General features: G+C 51.6%; 1 protein-coding gene across 1 annotated transcript; it reads right to left on the reverse strand.

Annotated features, from left to right (window-relative positions):
* Positions 1-8,815: 8,815 nt before the first annotated feature.
* On the reverse strand, positions 8,816-17,168 carry LOC142004600 (Fc receptor-like protein 5). The gene is made up of 6 exons (XM_074982219.1): positions 17,146-17,168; positions 16,360-16,541; positions 15,298-15,603; positions 13,436-13,741; positions 11,521-11,850; positions 8,816-9,671 (listed from the first exon to the last, which is right to left on the reverse strand). The coding sequence occupies exons 1-6, from the start codon at positions 17,166-17,168 to the stop codon at positions 9,547-9,549; spliced, it is 1,272 nt and encodes a 423-aa protein (XP_074838320.1). The 3' UTR covers positions 8,816-9,546.
* Positions 17,169-17,341: the final 173 nt, after the last annotated feature.

A 17,341-nucleotide genomic window follows, 5' to 3' on the forward strand; every position in this document is an offset into this window, starting at 1 on the left:
AGTGACTGGGCACCATAATGTCTAATAAAATTTCATGTAGATAATTGTAAAGTCATGAACATCGGAATAAATAACGGCAAGTACACATTTAATATGATGGGGGTAATTTAGCTGCAACTAATCAGGAAAGACATCTTGGGGTTATCATGAGCAGTTCTCTGAAAACATCCACGCAGTGTGCAGCAGTAGGGAAAAAAGCAAATAGGATGTTAGGAAGTGTTGAAAAAGGGCCTGCCCCTTCCCCTGAGGCCTCCCCGCCTTGCCCAGGGGCAATTTTCACGTCTCGAGTGAACCAATCTGACACTTTTAGATCTCTGTGAAACTGCCACCAGCGTTGTACTTACTGCGGCTTTGGTTTCCTGTTCCCTTTTCTGAGCACTGAGAGTTTCGATCCTTCCCAGCAGTCAATGATTTCCATGAACTCCGTGACATGGAGCTTTTTTGGATTTACGTTCGCTTCCCTTAAACCACCCATAAATGTCGAGCCGGCCATCTCCCAAACGCTGCAGCCGCCGTACTGTAGCGTGGGGGGATGTACGTCCCTGACACTGGAGATGACTTCCTGAAGGGGGGGGGTTTAAAGGAGATCAGAAAGGCTGTTGGAAGTAGCGACAGATGACAGAAGAAGGAGCCATGTTCTCAAGTTACAGTGGGGGAGGTCTAGGTTGGAAGTTAGGAAAAACTCTTTCTCCAGGCGGGTGGTGAAGCACTGGAGTGTGTTACCTGGAGAGGTGGTGGAATCTCCATGCCTGGGGGATTTCGAGTCCTGGTTTGCCAAAGCCCTGGCTGGGAGGGTTTCGTTGGGGATGGTTCTGCTTTGGGCAGGATGATGGACTTGATGACCTCCTCAAGTCCCTACCAACGCTCGGTCTCCATGACCACAGAGAGGTATCTTACCTCCCAGGGCAGAAAGAGGTTCAGGTTCCAGACCCACATGGGTGCAAGCCCCTCTCCTCAGACACCAACAGAGACGTTTACAACCTCATTTGAAATCACCACTCAGTGCAGTGGCTGGACCAGCACCACCATCTCAGGTTCGAAGGGGCTGAGGACGGTTGAGCACTTTCACGATTTCTGAATGTTTTGCTCTCACTCTTAACTCTAAGCGAGGTAGTTGTGAGGGGCTGGAGTCTTATCTGGTGTAAAGCAACCTCTCTGGATATACTGACATTTCAACTCTGGCCCCGTTGAGTGCAGGTGTTCTATCATCCTTTGACTCCTTCTGGTCTGTCCCTTTAACACCAGTGGGGTGATGGCCCATAGACCTTGCTGGAAATCTTGCTCATTCATGCCAAAGATGCTGTACCGAGCTCCCTAGTTCAGCTTTGTCCTTGTTCTTAATTTTAAATTTAAATGTTTGTAAGTTCTCTTATCTTCCCTGGAGATTTTGAGCAGAAAATGCTGCAGACAAAGGAAAAAAGAGAATTCCGATAGAGAACTGAATTGTATTTAGCAGCTCTAGGTGCAGAGGAGAAAAAAAATGTTGAGTGGGAAGCCTTAAATATTTATCATCACTTCAACTATGGGGAAGTAGAAGACATAGTTGTTTCCTGCACAGTAGAACTTGGACTATGATCTTGGTGCAAGATTCCAGCAATGTCAGAGAGAGGGGTTCATTTCCCAGTTCTGGTGAGGGCTGGTCTGTGACCTTAGGCAAGCCGCTGGGTCTCAGCTGATCAGAGTGGCACGGTGTCTCTCTGGAATGGTGCTAGGTTGAATTTGATGACATATATATATCTATCCCCCTGCTTCAAGAAGTAGAGTTACGTTTTGACTACATTTGAAGAAAACAGCATGTCGAAAAGGAATGAGCCCTTTGAGACATGATTCTTTATGTACATGCAAAGAAAAGATGAGACAACAGAGGAACATGTCACAGACTGAAGGAAAGGTTGCCAAACTGTGGCTTTGATGTGCTGATGTTGCCTCCAATTAAAGATTGCATCAGAGACATTGTGGTAAGGGAAACTGTGAAGGGATCATCAACTTAGAAAGAAAATATCTCCAGAGCTGCAGGGCAGCACAAACTGTGCAATCACAAGCAGAGGAGTTGAATTCTCCAGAAATCTTCTTTTGCATGTGTGACGTACAAGGGAATACAGCCAGAAGGGATCAAATCCAAAGGGGAACCACAAGCTCTGGAAGTGGTTGGTCAAAGGCTCTACATGACCCAAGTTGAGCTCAAGGATGACTTGTCTGACTAGAGATGAGCTTGCCTTCCTTTGTTGGACGCCAAAGATGAACTGCCTGCCTGGAGTGGGAGCCCAGCTGCACCAAAGCCCATGAGGGTGGTGGAACTTCTTGCAGAATTGTTAAAACTGGTTTAACTGTCTCACAAGTTGTTTTAGTTAAACCTCCTCCTCCTCCTTGTGGTCTCCATGCATTCTGTAAATCCACTTTATTCTACCTTACTTCGTACCCTGGCCCCTCCTCTTGTTACAAGGTCTGCTCCTTTGTTCACAAAGAACTGGCCAGCTAGCGGTAGCTGGTCTGATGAGATGCATGTCGTATGGAACCAGTAGAGAAAGATGTGGATTATGGATTTGTCCTCAGAAATAGCTGTTTGTGCAGCCCTCCCCAATGCATTGCTCATAAACCTGCTTCCTGTTATCCTTGTGGCTGGCTTCCGGGGAAAGAATTCCTTCGATTAACATGGGAGAGGGGGTACCACCAGGCGTGTGAAGCAGCATCTGGCCCTCAGACTCTTCCCTCTGAGATAGTCGATCATAAATATTGGGGAAAATATTTTGCAAAGTACGGCCGATCCCACCCACAGAAAAGTCCAATACACGCGGGGAAAGATGACCTGGTGGCTGAGTTTCTCACAGAAGCCGGATGAGAGGAATTGGACGGTGCCTTGGACAGTGAGTGGATCATAAATGGTATTGGATCCGGACCCAGGACCTCTGGTTAACTTTAGATTCAAGTGAGATTACTGGGAAACTGAAAGCGAAACTCAAACAGGGCCCAAGAGAAGAAGAGGAAGTGGATTTCCTGGGAGAGAGAGACTGCTGAGCAGAGGTGCAGTGTTAGCTAGCATCAGGGCTGGGGTTAGATTTTGCAAATCCCTTGCCAATGTGAGAGGGGAGCTCAGGTCGGGGGTGTAAGAGTGCGTATGAGCTCAGGATGAAGGGATGGAGCTTGGGGTGCTGCACAGGCTATACTGCCTTTTCCCTCAGTAGCCCCTCAGTACTGCCCTGATTACATCACGTGGGACTCTCATGGTGATTCAAAGGTCCCCAGGTCCCAGGGCCTTTTCAATCATCATTCGTGGTGCAACTGTCCTTCCCCGGTGCATGGTCCTGACTAGCAAGAGGCAAAAAAGCCTCAGAGCAGCCCACCTAAAAAAGCTCAGATACTCCCAACGGATGGTAGGTCTTGTTGTAGTTTTTTCCACAAGACAGTGTGAAATGTGAACCCTTGATCCACTCTACCAGCACAGCCATGGAGTCACTGCCAATCCCGTGAGTGCCTGCTCTTCATGAGTAGGGGACAGAGCTGTCCCAAGTGGGGCAGGGCGTTTGGCCAACCAGAGTGACCCCGGTGTGTGACCCAGGGCCAACTCTCCACTGCAGGACTCATCCTTCTTGCCCAAAACCCACCCACGCTCTGCCCCACCCTTTTTCCATTCACCCTAGCAATTCTGCAGGGGGGAATTCTGGGTAGCCGGATGTGAGGTCAATACATTCCCTTCAAAGTGCAAGAAAAACAGGGACTCACCTCTCTCGTTGATGGAAACAGAGCTCCTGTTCCCAGGTGAGATGTCTGGAGAGATTCCCACCTCCAGTCCAGACAGGTGCATGCTCCATCTTCTCCCTTCTCAGCTGTGAGCACCAAGCGGGGTCCTGCATTTGGGTGTGCGACCCTGCTGGGGTCCTGCCGTCCTTTGTGAAAAAAGAAGCTGCATCCAGAGATCCTTTTACTCCAAGGGTCTGAACACAAACAGGAGACCCTCTCCTCTAAGGGCTAGAGCTGGGAGGTGGGGTCCAGACAGTGCGTGTGGGGTAGGCAGGTTACCTAGAACACAGGCATGGGGGGGAATGCAGATGGAGAGGCCATGATGGAAGTAGAAGAAGGGAGAAGGGACAACAAAGGAGAACACCATCTAATCTCATTGTACTTTTCTGACCACACCCCCATACACCATGTCATATAACACCTCCCCCACCTCTCTCTCATATTCTGGGATCTTTCCCTAGCTCCTTGGCTAAAAGGGACCATTATTGTCAGAGCCTGAGTTCCTAAAACACTCAGGTCCTTGGGCCTCCTGGAGCTAATTCTTCTGTGACCGACAGCAGGTCTCTGAGAAACACATTCAGGGTTGATTCAGAAATCACCAGCACTGGAGAATCTGCACTGACCCGGGAGGAATCTTCCCAGGACTTATTTCCCCCCACTTCTAAAATGTGGTAAAATTTCCAGGCCAGATTTGTCCCAGTCCAGCCCCAGGCCCTGGCTCATGGCTGATCTTGGCTCAAGTCAAGAGCTGCCTTCATACAAGTCCCACAACCACCTTCTCTTTCTTATGCTAAAGACCTCAGCCTCCTGGCACCTCTCCCTATAAGATGGACCCGCTCTTTGGGGTGGCTCTGCAAATTGCAGTGCAACCCATCTGTGCAACTTCACAACCACATTCCCAGCCTCATCCCCCACCCCAATTAAATGCCTGTGAACCTTCAGTCTGCTGATCCCCACCCCCTCCAAGAACATTGCTGGATGGAGAGGACCCAGACTGGGCCAAGTGGCAATGCACACACAAGAGCAGAGGCCTGCCCCATGGGGCATGAGGGCACCAGTAGCAAAGCTAGTGCAGGAATGATTCTCCATGTGCTGGGGGAAGCAGTTTGCGAAATGCAGTGGGGGCTTTTGTGGCATATAGGTCAGCCGGAAGAAGCCCATTCCCACCAGGGAATTCCGCCCACAGGCTCCATCCAAGACTAAGCTTACCACAAAACATGCCCAGCTGCAAACTGAAGACATTTAAGAGAAATGAAGAAAATCAGGTGGACATCTTGACAGAAGAGGGAAGATTTTTCACCCACCACATTTCCTCTGGTATTTCTTCAGAACCTCCTCTTAATGTGTTGATGATACTTGTAGGGCTGATGATTCCTCTGTGGGAATCTGCTCTGCTTCAGTGGGGAGTGGGGCAAGTTTTTAGTGTCGTGTTTTTTGGTTTAATACAAAACCACCTTCCCTGATACCTCCAAATACCTGTCTCCTGCAGCTCTCTGTCTGGGCACTTCCAGCCCATAGAGAAGCAGGTGCTCGTGTGTGTCTGATTAACAGCCATGAATTAACCACAGCCAGTCCAGGACCGTGCTTGGTGTCTCCCACCATGTTGTGGTACCTTCAGTCTTGGTCACTGTTAGCAAAGGGACCGCAGCACTACCCTGGTTCCAGTTTGTCCAAGAGTATCTGTGCGGAAACATCCCTCCTTATCTTGCTACTTCCAAAGAAATGATGGGAGGCATTTGCTCCTTTGAAGAGACCATCAACAATTAACACCAAGCCCTGGGTTGTTTAACATTAAAATTAAGCAAGTTTATTAATAACGAGCCCTCCACTAAGTGTTGCAAAATGAAACCAAACCAAGACATCGACGATTCCTAGTCAAAGCTCAAATACAGAATGGAAAGGTTGAAGCTTAAGGCAGAATGGAACACTCTGTGTTTGAGAAGATTTTGGTCAGATTATTCTTGCTCCAGTGTGGCCACTTTTCTATCAGTCACGTTCTTCTTTAGTAGATGGTGGTGGTGGTTTCCATTGTGATCTTTTGGGGATGCTGGTTGAGCATTCGCTTCACATCTCTGTCATACTAGAAAGCATCTCTCTTAAAGGTCATTGATGACACTTCAAGACATAGGAAGGTCTTCTGGGGATGGTGTCCTATATTTTGTTAGCTTAGTTCAGAGTTCTTTTCATCACACTGATGTTTGGTATGTTGTTGTCCAGGGACGACATCTAGAATTAGAGTTTCGTTGGGACCTGTGCTTTGCATATACTTCTGTATGTGGTTTTTGGGCAGTAATTACTAAATTAATTAAACAGTGCTTTAATTAGTATGTTCAGCAAGGTCAAAAAGACACCAACCTAGCAAGGTCAATAGAGATAACACAGAAAGTCCATCCGAGCATCCATATTCATACATCGATGGTCTTGCATCACGCCTTGCAGAACGCCTGACATTAGCTACTCTCTTCCTCATCACCATCGCCTTCCTCCTCCTCGCCAGTTTCCACCATCTTGTCACCTCCCAAGGGCTACGTCTCTCTCTCCTCCAGGCCACAGGCCTCCCTCTCAACTGTTCTAATGATAAGAGTTATTGATTCGCTTTGAACCACTTCCTGCTCTTGGGGTTCCTGCTTCCCCAGGACCTGACACAGAGCAGAGAGAGGACGTCTGGGATTTGGTTCATTAGACCTCCTTAGATTTTCAAATGTTACTTCTGGCTGGAATCCCCCAAACCTCAAAGCAGCATCAACGTCCACCCTAAAGCCCAGAAGAGCCCCAAGAAGTGATGCTGACCCAGGGGGTGACCCTCTCTGGAGCTGAGTGACTGACCTGCATCTCTCTGCGTCCCTGGAGGAGAGAGACCCTGCTCCTGAGGGAGCAGACTGCACGAGAGAGGAGGATTCGACTTTCACTGCTGTGGAGATGGGTCGGCTTCTTTCTGTTTCTCTCTCACGCCCAGCCACTCTCTTCCAGGATCCACAGGTAAACACTCGGCCTTGCAGCCCACGCCTCACTGACAGTGGAACGGTGTCCATGCAATTGTATTGAGAAAACAACTCTTCTTTCGAGAGGATTTCTGGCTGTCCGTGTAGAACCAGATCCCGACCATGGGAGGTGCCTCACCAATGGAGTACTTTAGGGTCACGGATTCTCCAGGGATGTAGATGAGCTGCTGTGAGGACTCAGTGAGCTGGCATCTGATGTGGAAAGAGGAGGTGGTGGTGGTGATGTTCCTATTTGAAAGGGCAGAGAATAGAGAGAGAGAGGAGCCTGAGTAGATCTAGAGAGCATCACATAACACCTGGGATCTCCCCTATTGAGTCAAGTGGAGTTACAGCCCACTGACCCCAGCTGGGATTTGCACCACTGACCCAAAGGAGACACAGATCATTGCATGGGTCTACCGTAGAGCTGGGCAGTAATCCCGATTAGGGGACACTGCAAGAATTTGATAAGTGCTCAGGGCTGCCCAAATTCATGCTATTAAAAGAGGAGGTGCCATGACTGGGATGGGGGCTAGTTACATGAGTGAGGCTGTTATAAAAGACTTGGGTGCAGGAGGAAGTACGGGATCTGGGAGGGAGTTTGGTTGAATGAGGGGGCTGTGACCTAGGCCAGGCCACTGGAGTACAAGAGGGGTGCAGAGGCCAAGAGGACTATGAACACAGGGCTCTGACACGTGGGTTACATGTACAATATTACAGATGTAGCAAACCAGAACTGGAAGGAACCTCAGGATGTCAGTCGGTCCAGTCCCCTGCCCTCACAGCAAGGCCAAGCAATGTCTAAATCCCCACTGTCTCATACACGGTGTGGGGTCGGAGTGGGTTAGCATGGCTGGTGAGGCAGCTTGGGTGGAGACAGAGCAGCTTGCGGGTTTACATCGCACCTTCTGGGGTACCACACAGCGGTGCTCGCTAGGAAGCTCGGGTGCTGTGTGGCTGGCTTGGCCCTGTCACAGTAGGATGGCCCTTACACAGGACCAGGATGCTGTCCACATTCTCCACCATGCGAGAGCCGTTCCCACAGATGGTAGGATGGGCTAGTGTCAAGGCCCCCCCATTGGCGGAGCCTGGGAGCCTGAGGTGTGGACCTTTAGCCCCCACCTTAAAAGCTGAAGGATAAATTTGGGGCATGGCCCCAAGAATCTAGTTTTGCCCCCCTCAGGAGGATAGGGGTTCCCTGGTGGGGGAGCTCCCCCTTCGGGCCTGGGGGAGGGTTCTGAGATTCCGCCCTTCAGTGGCTGACCCAGTTGCTGCTCTGAGTCTGGCCCTACTTGCCTCAAAGCCAGCTCCGGCCCCTTGGCTGGTCACCTCTGAACTGGGCTGGCTTCCCTCCTTTTATCCTCCTCCAGGCCTGACACTGGGCAGGGTTGGGGCTGATTCAGCAAACAGGCTCTCTTTAACGCCTGCCCTCCCTGGACTTCCTCTCACACTCTTCCGTATGGAAAATCATATTTCACACTTGCTCATGTTTTGCTCTGGCCTTTGTGGGTATTGACACAGGAAATGCTGCAATATCGCTGTTCTCCATGGAATATGGACATTATGAATGAGATTCTTGCAGGCAGCAACCTACATGTATTTTGCAAACTCTAAACACAAAAGACAGTCTTATGAATCTGAAACCGTGTCTACGCTACACCTATCTGTCACCAAAAGGCAACGGTACTCTAGTTTAGGCGGGAGGGAAAAATGTGCACACTTGGACTGAGGTGGAGACAGACATAAGAGACTAGTTGAGAGTCCCTGGGTTAGGTTAAAAGGGATAAAAAGTAGAAGTGATATCATGATAGGCGTCTACTACAGACCCTACATCAAATGGAAGGAGAGGTAGATAAGTTTTTTTTTTTTTTTTTTTTTTTTTTATAAACAACTAAGAAACAACTCCAAAGCACAGAACTTGGTTTTGTCGGGGGACTTCATCTATCCAGACATCTGTATGAAAAAGGATCAAATTATCAAGAAAGTTCCTGGAAGACATTGGAGACGTTTTTGTTTATTAGAAAAGTTGGAGAAAGAGAATGGGGGAAGCGGTTTCATATTTTACTTTCAGAAATAGGGAGGAACCGGTTGAGAATTGGAAAGTGGCAGGCAGCTGGAGTGAAAGTGGTCATGAAATGACAGAGTTCATGACTCTCAGGAGTGGTGGAAGTGAAACGGTAAACAAAAGACAATAGAATTGAGGAAGGCCAATCTCAGTAAGCTCAGAGAGTTGGTAGGTTACGTTCCATGGAAAGCAGGATTCGGAGAGAACACAGTTGTCAATTTTACAGCTGTCTTTGCACTGGTCACCTGCCTATATAGGGCATGAGCCTCGGGCCGACCTGGTTCCCCTCTGTTCACGTACAGACCTTCAAACAGACCAAGGGAGGACAGCCATAACTCCTCCTGGGATGGTCTCATGTGTACACCACTGTTGTATTCATGACCAGTGCTTTGGAAGGTTTGACATAATACCCCAGAAATGAATGTGTGGAATGCATTTTTGCAGCTTTGTGGAAGGTATGGACACCAGGCTGCCAGGGTTTGCACTGAGGAAACACACTTTATGCACAAGATTTGAAGAGCTGAGAAACATCAGCTGTGCCCAACTCCAAATGCATCTGTATTCCAGTTCGTGGCTGAAACGTCCATGGCAACTTAAGCCATCTGAGAAATGGTGAATGTATCTAAGGGTTTTCTCCTTGATATTTCACCAGAACTTCTCCCTCCAGCGTGAAATTTAAGGCAAGCATCTGCAGCCCAAACACCAACTCATAGGGAAAAGCCATGGGACACAATGGAGGGTCTTCTTCACAGAAGAAGTCAGTTATCCAGGTCTAGAGTAGCAGCAGTTGAAGAGAAGGAAGATGAGGCCATTGACAAGGAAGAAGGAGCCACCAACCACCAGCCGCCGGACCCAGAAGAAGCCGAGAGTTGCAGAGAGATGAGAATCTGAAATGGAACCACAATGTTCATGTCAGTGCTGAGTGTTATGCACAGGAGGTCAACGTGTTGGTGTCTCTAGGACTTGTGACCAACTCCCTTGGACCTCAGGAGCCATCAACCTGAGATATGAAGCCCATCCGCTGCCCTTCTCTCTTCCTCTGCTTGACACTGCCTCCTGAAGCTTCTGTCTGTGTGTCTATCCCTCTCCTCTCTGCGTGTCCTGTAACACCACTGTATCTGACCTGTCCTTTTCTGTCCATCAGTAGAGCAGAGTAGGAGTGTGTCACCTGGGGACACCAGCTGGCAGGAACTGACTCACCTGACCCTGTGGCGTTCTCAGTGAAAGTCGCAGCCTGGCTCTGAGAGGACAGGATGCATCTCCCACTCATGTTCTCCTCGCACCCACAGGTGAAATTCCCTGTGTTTTGGAGACCAGCCTGTGCGATGCTGAGCAGTGGGGGTTTAGGGTTGCAGCACTGGAGGTTGGGGGTTCGGGGATGGGGTGCAGGGGTGTGGGGTGTGTGGCATGAGTTTGCGGGTGCAGGGGCTTTGGAGGTGTTCATCTCAGACCCTCGATCCCCAGGAAGGAGCTTGATGCCATCCCTTGTAGAAGGGAAACCCCCTGCTCACTGGCATCCCTAGGGGCTGTGCAGGTGATGAGCAGGGGGAGCCTTCTCTCAGTGCTCCTCACAGTAAGGGTTCTGTGTGAGGGTGTCCATAAAAGAGAAGGGAGGGCAAACGAAAACAAGCAGGGAAGCCTGGGAAAAGCTCCGAGACCCAGAGAGGAATCTGCTCTTGCAACAAATTTGCTGTGGCGACCACTCACTCCAGTACTCTTGTATATTTTGCCTGTGAGAGTTTGCTCCCCTCTCCTAAGAGGGGAAGGATGATCCAGTGGTGATGGGGATGGCCCATGACATGGGCTTTGGAGATTCAATTCCCTGATGTGCCACAAGTCCCCTGAGGGTCTTCTCCCCTCTTTGCCTCCATTTTACATCTTCGAAATGGAGCTAAATCTGCTAATCATGGAATCAGAGAACACAAGAACCGGAAGGGACCTCAAGCGATCATCATACCCTGTTCTGTGGTCTCATGGCATGGCCAAGCACTGTCTAGGTCATCCCTGTTAGATATTCATCTTACTTGTTCTGAAGTATCACCAATGATGAAGATTCTGCAAGCACATTAGGCAACTTATTGCAGTAATTAAGCACCCTGATAGGAAGCTTTTCTTAATGTCCAACCTAAACCTCTTATTCTGCAATTCAAGTCCATTGTTTCTTCTCCTATCATCAGAGGTTAAGGAGAATAATTTTTCTAATTAGAGGAACACTCATTATTATTGTCAACCTCCACATGCTCAGCACCTGTTTGTGTCTGATATCAGCCTCATTATTTCCTTCCATCTTTCCCTGTCCAGTGCGGAGTTGCTTAGTTTGGGCAGACTAGCTCTGCACAACTCTACTATATCATCTACCCATTCTCTGTGGGGTCTGCCTCTCCAATTCGAACCGTCCATTATGCCGAACACCAAGGTCTCAACTTTTTGCTCATCATTCATTCTGCAGCTATGCCCAAATAGCTGTAATTAGCATTGGATAACTTCTGCAGTAGGATTTCTTTCAGCTGAGGTGCTCATATTCTCGCCCTCTGATTTATCATTGCTAGAAAGGGATGGATGGTGAAGTGATAAGGGGTTTTCATCTCCTCTTTGTTTTCCATCACCATGTCCGCCAGCTCATCCAACCACACTTTTCACCTCATCCAACCAATCTTTCCCAGAAAAGAACCCGGGGTTGGGTCTCCTCCACCCAAACAACAAGGAGATTTGGATAAGAAATTAGGGATATCTCACCTGTAACAGGAACAGTCACAGGCTGGCTGCTGAGGGACAGGAGCCATCTCCCGTTCACTTTCTCCTCGTATTCACAGGTGAATGTCCCGGTGTCATTGAGAGCGGCTCGTGGGATTCTGAGCACAGAAACATTCCTAGAGCTGGTGCTGGGCTCTGCAGTGCTGGTCTCAGACAACAAGTCCCTGGGGATGAATTTGGCTCCATCCTTGTAGAAGTGAAACCTTTGCTCACCAGTGTGTCTGGGGGCCACACAGGTGATGAGCAGAGGGACCCCTTCACTCACCACTCCAGAAGGTGGATCCAGGCTCAGCTCTGGTGGGGGAGGGTGATCTGTGGGGAGCAGGAAAGAGGAGGGGTTATCAGGGAAAGGACAGAGGGGATGTGGAGCCTGGGTCCTGAACCAGAGCTGACCTGTACTATCTTCGGAATCTGTTTTTCCACCTCAAGGTGCGAAAGGGACCCTCACAGAAATGCGTGAGCCCTGGGGTAGGGGTGGGGCTGGGTTGTGAGGTTAGGGGTGAAAAGGTTCTACAGGATGTTAATGTATCTTTGTCACCGCTCCTTTGCTAATGCTCCTTCCTCTGGCATTTATTGATCCCTGTATACGTAGGAGGGACACTGGGCATCTGGGCTTCCCACACCAGAGTAGAAGCTGGATGGATCTGCTGGGATTCTACCATCCCCGATGACAGAGAAGCCAGGAGGACATAGCAGAGGCCTAGATCAATGTGCATTTGGGAGCCATTTGGAGCCATCTCTCTGAAGGTGGCCCTACTGGAAATCAGGCAGCCATGTCGCTGAGATGTGCCCTTGGCTGTGTCTGGGCTGATGTCTGTTCAGTCCCCACATTGGGCCTGAACATTGTGACATGAGGCTCATCAGGAGTATAAGGGAGCAAAGAGGGGGCAGAAGAGGACGGAACGGAAGGAACCAACGTGAATTCACTGACCGTATCCCCACCCAGAAGAGGGGACAGGGAATGAGCAGAAGGGATGTGCTGGTGAATGAGCACAGGGCAGCTCAGGTTGTTTCTCTTCCAATTCTCTGGCCTTGGAAATGCAGGAGTTTCAATTAGGAGGACACGGGGTATTTTTGGACCTGGCACTTTGAGTTGTGTGATCTGTGGTCCATTGACTGGCTGGGTTATCTGCAGAGTTATCCAGGTGCAGGGCCCTGGTTTCTGCATCTCAGCTCTAAAACGTATCTGGCCCCTTCTGGTGGAGGTGGTGACGTTGGCAAAGTGTGTGTGTGTGTGTGTGTGTGTGTGTGTGTGTGTGTGTGTGTGTGTGTGTGTGTGTGTGTGTGTGTGTGTGTGTGTGTGTGCGCGCGCGCGCCTTTGCCTGAAGAAGGATCTGGAGAAGGGCAAAGCAGAGGCTGGGAACTAGTCTTTAGATCAGGGGGAGGGTTTCTGAATTCTGTTGAAGCATCTGTAGCAGCCAGGCTGGGGGCAGAGCTTGGGAGACGGACCCTGGCTGGAGATCCTGGAGGAGATGGGTCCACCTACACTAGGGACCTGGGTCCTCTTTGAAAGTTAGAAGCAGCTGGGCAGATTCCCAACGATCTACGGCTCTTGTTCACGAGCTGACAGTGCCGTGACCTCCCTCCTTGCAGTGGCCACGGCTGGGACCTTCTCCCACAGCTGTGCCTCTTTAGTGAGCATCTTTGCTGATGGGCTGGGATCCTCTCCCCCACAGTATCTGACCCCAGGGACTGACACTGACCCGAGAGGGAGATTTGAGTTTTGCTGCTTTAAACTTCTACATGTTTTCAGATGTTCCTGCCAGAGACAGGGGTTGAAAGGGACCCAGGGGGTGACCCTGTCCAGAGCTGGGTGAGCAGGTGGTCCATCACCCTGAGGTGTGGGAGAGATACACTGCCCCAGGGCCAGCAAACAGCAGGAGACAGGGGAACTCACCTCTCACTTCTATGGAGATGGCTCGGCTCCTCTCCGATGGGATCTGTCGCCCAGACTCTGACTTCCAGTACTCACAGGTGTATGCTCCAGTGTGTGATCCACTGACTCCTGACAGCACAATTGACTCTTCGTCACTGTACCAAGGGGAGGAGATCTGCTTGGGGTAGATTTCCTGTCTGTCCCTGAAGAACCGGAAGCCAGACACAGCGTTTCCCCCAGTAGCGGCACATCTCAGGGTCACACTTTCTCCAGTAAGGTAGACACGATATGGTGGGGACACAGTGAGCTGGGTAGCTGGGGGACGAGCTGGAAAAGAGGAGGGTTTGGGGGATGAGACAGTTCCTACTTGTGAGGCTGCTGACGCAGAGGCAGAGCCAGTGAAGAGCAGAGGAGGGAGGGATCCTGCACACAGACCCCAGCCAGACCCAGCTCAGTGCTCAGGAATCACTGGGCCCTTCACACACTGAGCAGCAGGGATGTCACTGGTTAGAGCCACAGTGGGACCAGCCTCCCCTCCCTGGTACCCAGGCCAGCTCAGGCTCCATAGGCTGGGAGGAGACTGCTTGAGTGGCTGAGGATGATGATGAGGAATCTGTCTCCAACACCTTCACTGTCTTGCGGGCTGAGCACCTGAGGGTGACTGGCTGCCGTTGGCTGTAGATGTGCAGGAGAACAAGGGAGATCTGTGCGGTGGCGGTGGGGCGCCTGGGGGGGTACAGAGCGGAAGGGAGCAGGAAGTGGGCTGGATGAGCCAAGTCCCTGACACACAAACCACCCCATCTCCCTGCCCAGTACTGCCCCTCTCAGGCTGACTGAGCGCAACAGCCGCTTTCCACTTGGAACTCTTGGGTGGATGGGGACATCCGCTACAGCCGTTTGTTCTTTTTTTTAGGCACTTCTATCGAGGACTGAGAGGTGTAATTTCCTGCTTCCAATCCAGAATCCCCTGAGAGCTGAGTTACGTCATCAGCCCTATTCTGATCTGACGGGAGTTGCTTGAAAGGCTTTTTCTGTGTATCCTTGCAGAAGAGAGCCCTGGACATGGTGGGTGGCCCAGCAGCTGAGCATGTCAGGGGCAGGGATTCTCCAGCAATGTAGAGTGGATGTGATGGGGAGAGGAGGAGCTGGGAGGGGATCTAGGAAACACGAGAGGTTGGAGGAGGAGATAAAGAGTGTGGGAGAGGGCAGAGGAGGGAGGGATCCTGCACACAGACCCCAGCCAGCACCAGCTCTGTGCTGAGAAACCCCATTCCCACCAGGCCAGTCAAACACAGAGCCCCGGAGATCTCCCTGCTGGGACCGCAGTGGGACCAGTGCCCCTGCCTGGCAGCTGAGGGGGCTGCTCCGGCCCAGGGCCAGCTCAGCTGGCATAGCCTGGGGTGGAGGTGGGGGATTTGGAGGGCTGAGGCTGCATTGTTGTGGCGTTGCCTCAGCAGACACAGAGCGGGTTTCCCATGCTAAAGGTGGGAGAAAGAAGGGGAGAAGATGCAGGGCAGCTTCCCTACACTCCCTGGCCCTTGTCCACCTGAGTGACAGTGCTGTGAGCTCCCTCCTTGCAGTGCCCAGGGCTTGTTAGCTCCCCTCACAGCTGTGCCTCTTTAGTGAGCATCTTTCCTGATCTGCTGGGATCCTTTCCCCACAGTGTCTGAGCCCAGGGCCTCACACTGACCCCAGAGGGAGATTGGAGGTTTGCTTGTTTAAACTTCTATATGTTTTCAGATGTTCCTGCCAGAGACAGGGGTTGAAAGGGACCCAGGGGTGACCCTGTCCAGAGCTGGGTGAACAGGTGGTCCAGCACCCTGAGGTGTGGGAGAGATACACTGCCCCAGGGCCAGCAAACAGCAGGAGACAGGGGAACTCACCTCTCACTTTTATGGTGACTGCTCGGCTCCTCTGCGATGGGATCTCTCGCCCAGACTGTGTCTGCCAGTACTCACAGGTGTACGCTCCAGTGTGTGATCCACTGACTCCTGACAGCACAATCAACTCAGCGTCACTGTACCAAGATGAGGAGACCTGCTTGGGGTTGATTTTCTGTCCGTCCCTGAAGAACCGGAATCCAGACACAGCGGTTCCCCCAGGAGCGGCACATCTCAGGGTCACACTTTCTCCAGTTAGGTAGACACGATATGATGGGGACACAGTGAGCTGGGGAGCTGGGAGTCGAGCTGGAAAAGAGGAGGGTTTGGGAGAGGAGACGGTTCCTACTTCTGAGGCTGCTGACTCAGAGGCAGAGCCAGTGAAGGGCAGAGGAGGGAGGGATCCTGCACACAGACCCCAGCCAGCACCAGCTCTGTGCTGAGAAACCACATTCCCACCAGGCCAGTCAAACACAGAGCCCCAGAGATCTCCCTGCTGGGACCCCAGTGGAACCAGTGCCCCTGCCTGGCAGCTGAGGGGGCTGCTCCTGCCCAGGGCCAGCTCAGCTGGCATAGCCTGGGGTGGAGGTGGGGGATTTGGAGGGCTGAGGCTGCATTGTTATGGCGTTGCCCCAGCAGACACAGAGCGGCTTTCCCATGCTAAAGGTGGGAGAAAGAAGGGGAGAAGATGCAGGACAGCTTCCCTACACTCCCTGGCCCTTGTCCACCTGAGTGACAGTGCTGTGAGCTCCCTCCTTGCAGTGCCCAGGGCTTGTTAGCTCCCCTCACAGCTGTGCCTCTTTAGTGAGCATCTTTCCCGATCTGCTGGGATCCTCTCCCCACAGTGTCTGAGCCCAGGGCCTGACACTGACCCCAGAGGGAGATTGGAGGTTTGCTTGTTTAAACTTCTCCATGTTTTCAGATGTTCCTGCCAGAGACAGGGGTTGAAAGGGACCCAGGGGTGACCGTGTCCAGAGCTGGGTGAGCAGGTGGTCCATCACCTTGAAGTGTGGGAGAGATACACTGCCCCAGGGCCAGCGAACAGCAGGAGACAGGGGAACTCACCTCTCACTTCTATGGAGATGGCTCGGCTCCTCTCCGATGGGATCTCTCGCCTGGACTCTGTTTGCCAGGACACACAGGTGTAGTTTACAGACTGTGATCCACTGACTCCTGACAGCGTTAGCAACTCAGTGTAACTGTAGTGAGATGAGTAGGGTGGCTCGCGGAGGATTTCCTGTTTGTCCCTGAAGAATCGGAATCCAGACACAGCGGTTCCCCCGGGAGATGAGCACGTCAGGCTCACACGTTCCCCAGCAATGTAGACAGGATATTGAGGGGTCACAGAGAGCTCGGGAGCTGGGAGTCGAGCTGGAAAAGAGGAGGGTTTGAGGGAGGAGACGGTTCCTACTTCTGAGGCTGCTGTCACAGAGGCAGAGCCAGAGAAGGGCAGAGGAGGGAGGGATCCTGCACACAGACCCCAGCCAGCACCAGCTCTGTGCTGAGAAACCCCATTCCCACCAGGCCAGTCAAACACAGAGCCCCAGAGATCTCCCTGCTGGGACCCCAGTTGCACCAGTGCCCCTGCCTGGCAGCTGAGGGGGCTGCTCCTGGCCAGGGCGAGCTCAGCTGGCATAGGCTGGGGTGGAGGTGGGGGATTTGGAGGGCTGAGGCTGCATTGTTATGGCGTTGCCCCAGCAGACACCGAGCGGCTTTCCCATGCTAAAGGTGGGAGAAAGAAGGGGAGAAGATGCACGGCAGCTTCCCTACACTCCCTGGCCCTTGTCCACCTGAGTGACAGTGCTGTGAGCTCCCTCCTTGCAGTGCCCAGGGCTTGTTAGCTCCCCTCACAGCTGTGCCTCTTTAGTGAGCATCTTTCCCGATCTGCTGGGATCCTCTCCCCACAATGTCTGAGCCCAGGGCCTGACACTGACCCCAGAGGGAGATTGGAGGTTTGCTTGTTTAAACTGCTCCATGTTTTCAGATGTTCCTGCCAGAGACAGGGGTTGAAAGGGTCCCAGGGGGTGACCCTGTCCAGAGCTGGGTG

This window comes from Carettochelys insculpta, chromosome 32 (assembly GCF_033958435.1).
Source record: "Carettochelys insculpta isolate YL-2023 chromosome 32, ASM3395843v1, whole genome shotgun sequence".
NCBI classification, from domain to species: domain Eukaryota; kingdom Metazoa; phylum Chordata; order Testudines; family Carettochelyidae; genus Carettochelys; species Carettochelys insculpta.

What these genes read in the sequence shown, in the direction of transcription:
- LOC142004600 (XM_074982219.1), bottom strand. Translation starts at nt 17,168, where the DNA reads ATGCTCACTAAAGAGGCACAGCT. An exon ending in CATCTCCATAGAAGTGAGAG is followed by an intron (nt 15,604 to 16,359) that starts GTGAGTTCCCCT and finishes CCTCTTTTCCAG; the next exon opens with CTCGACTCCCAGCTCCCCAG. An exon ending in CATCTCCATAGAAGTGAGAG is followed by an intron (nt 11,851 to 13,435) that starts GTGAGTTCCCCT and finishes TGCTCCCCACAG; the next exon opens with ATCACCCTCCCCCACCAGAG.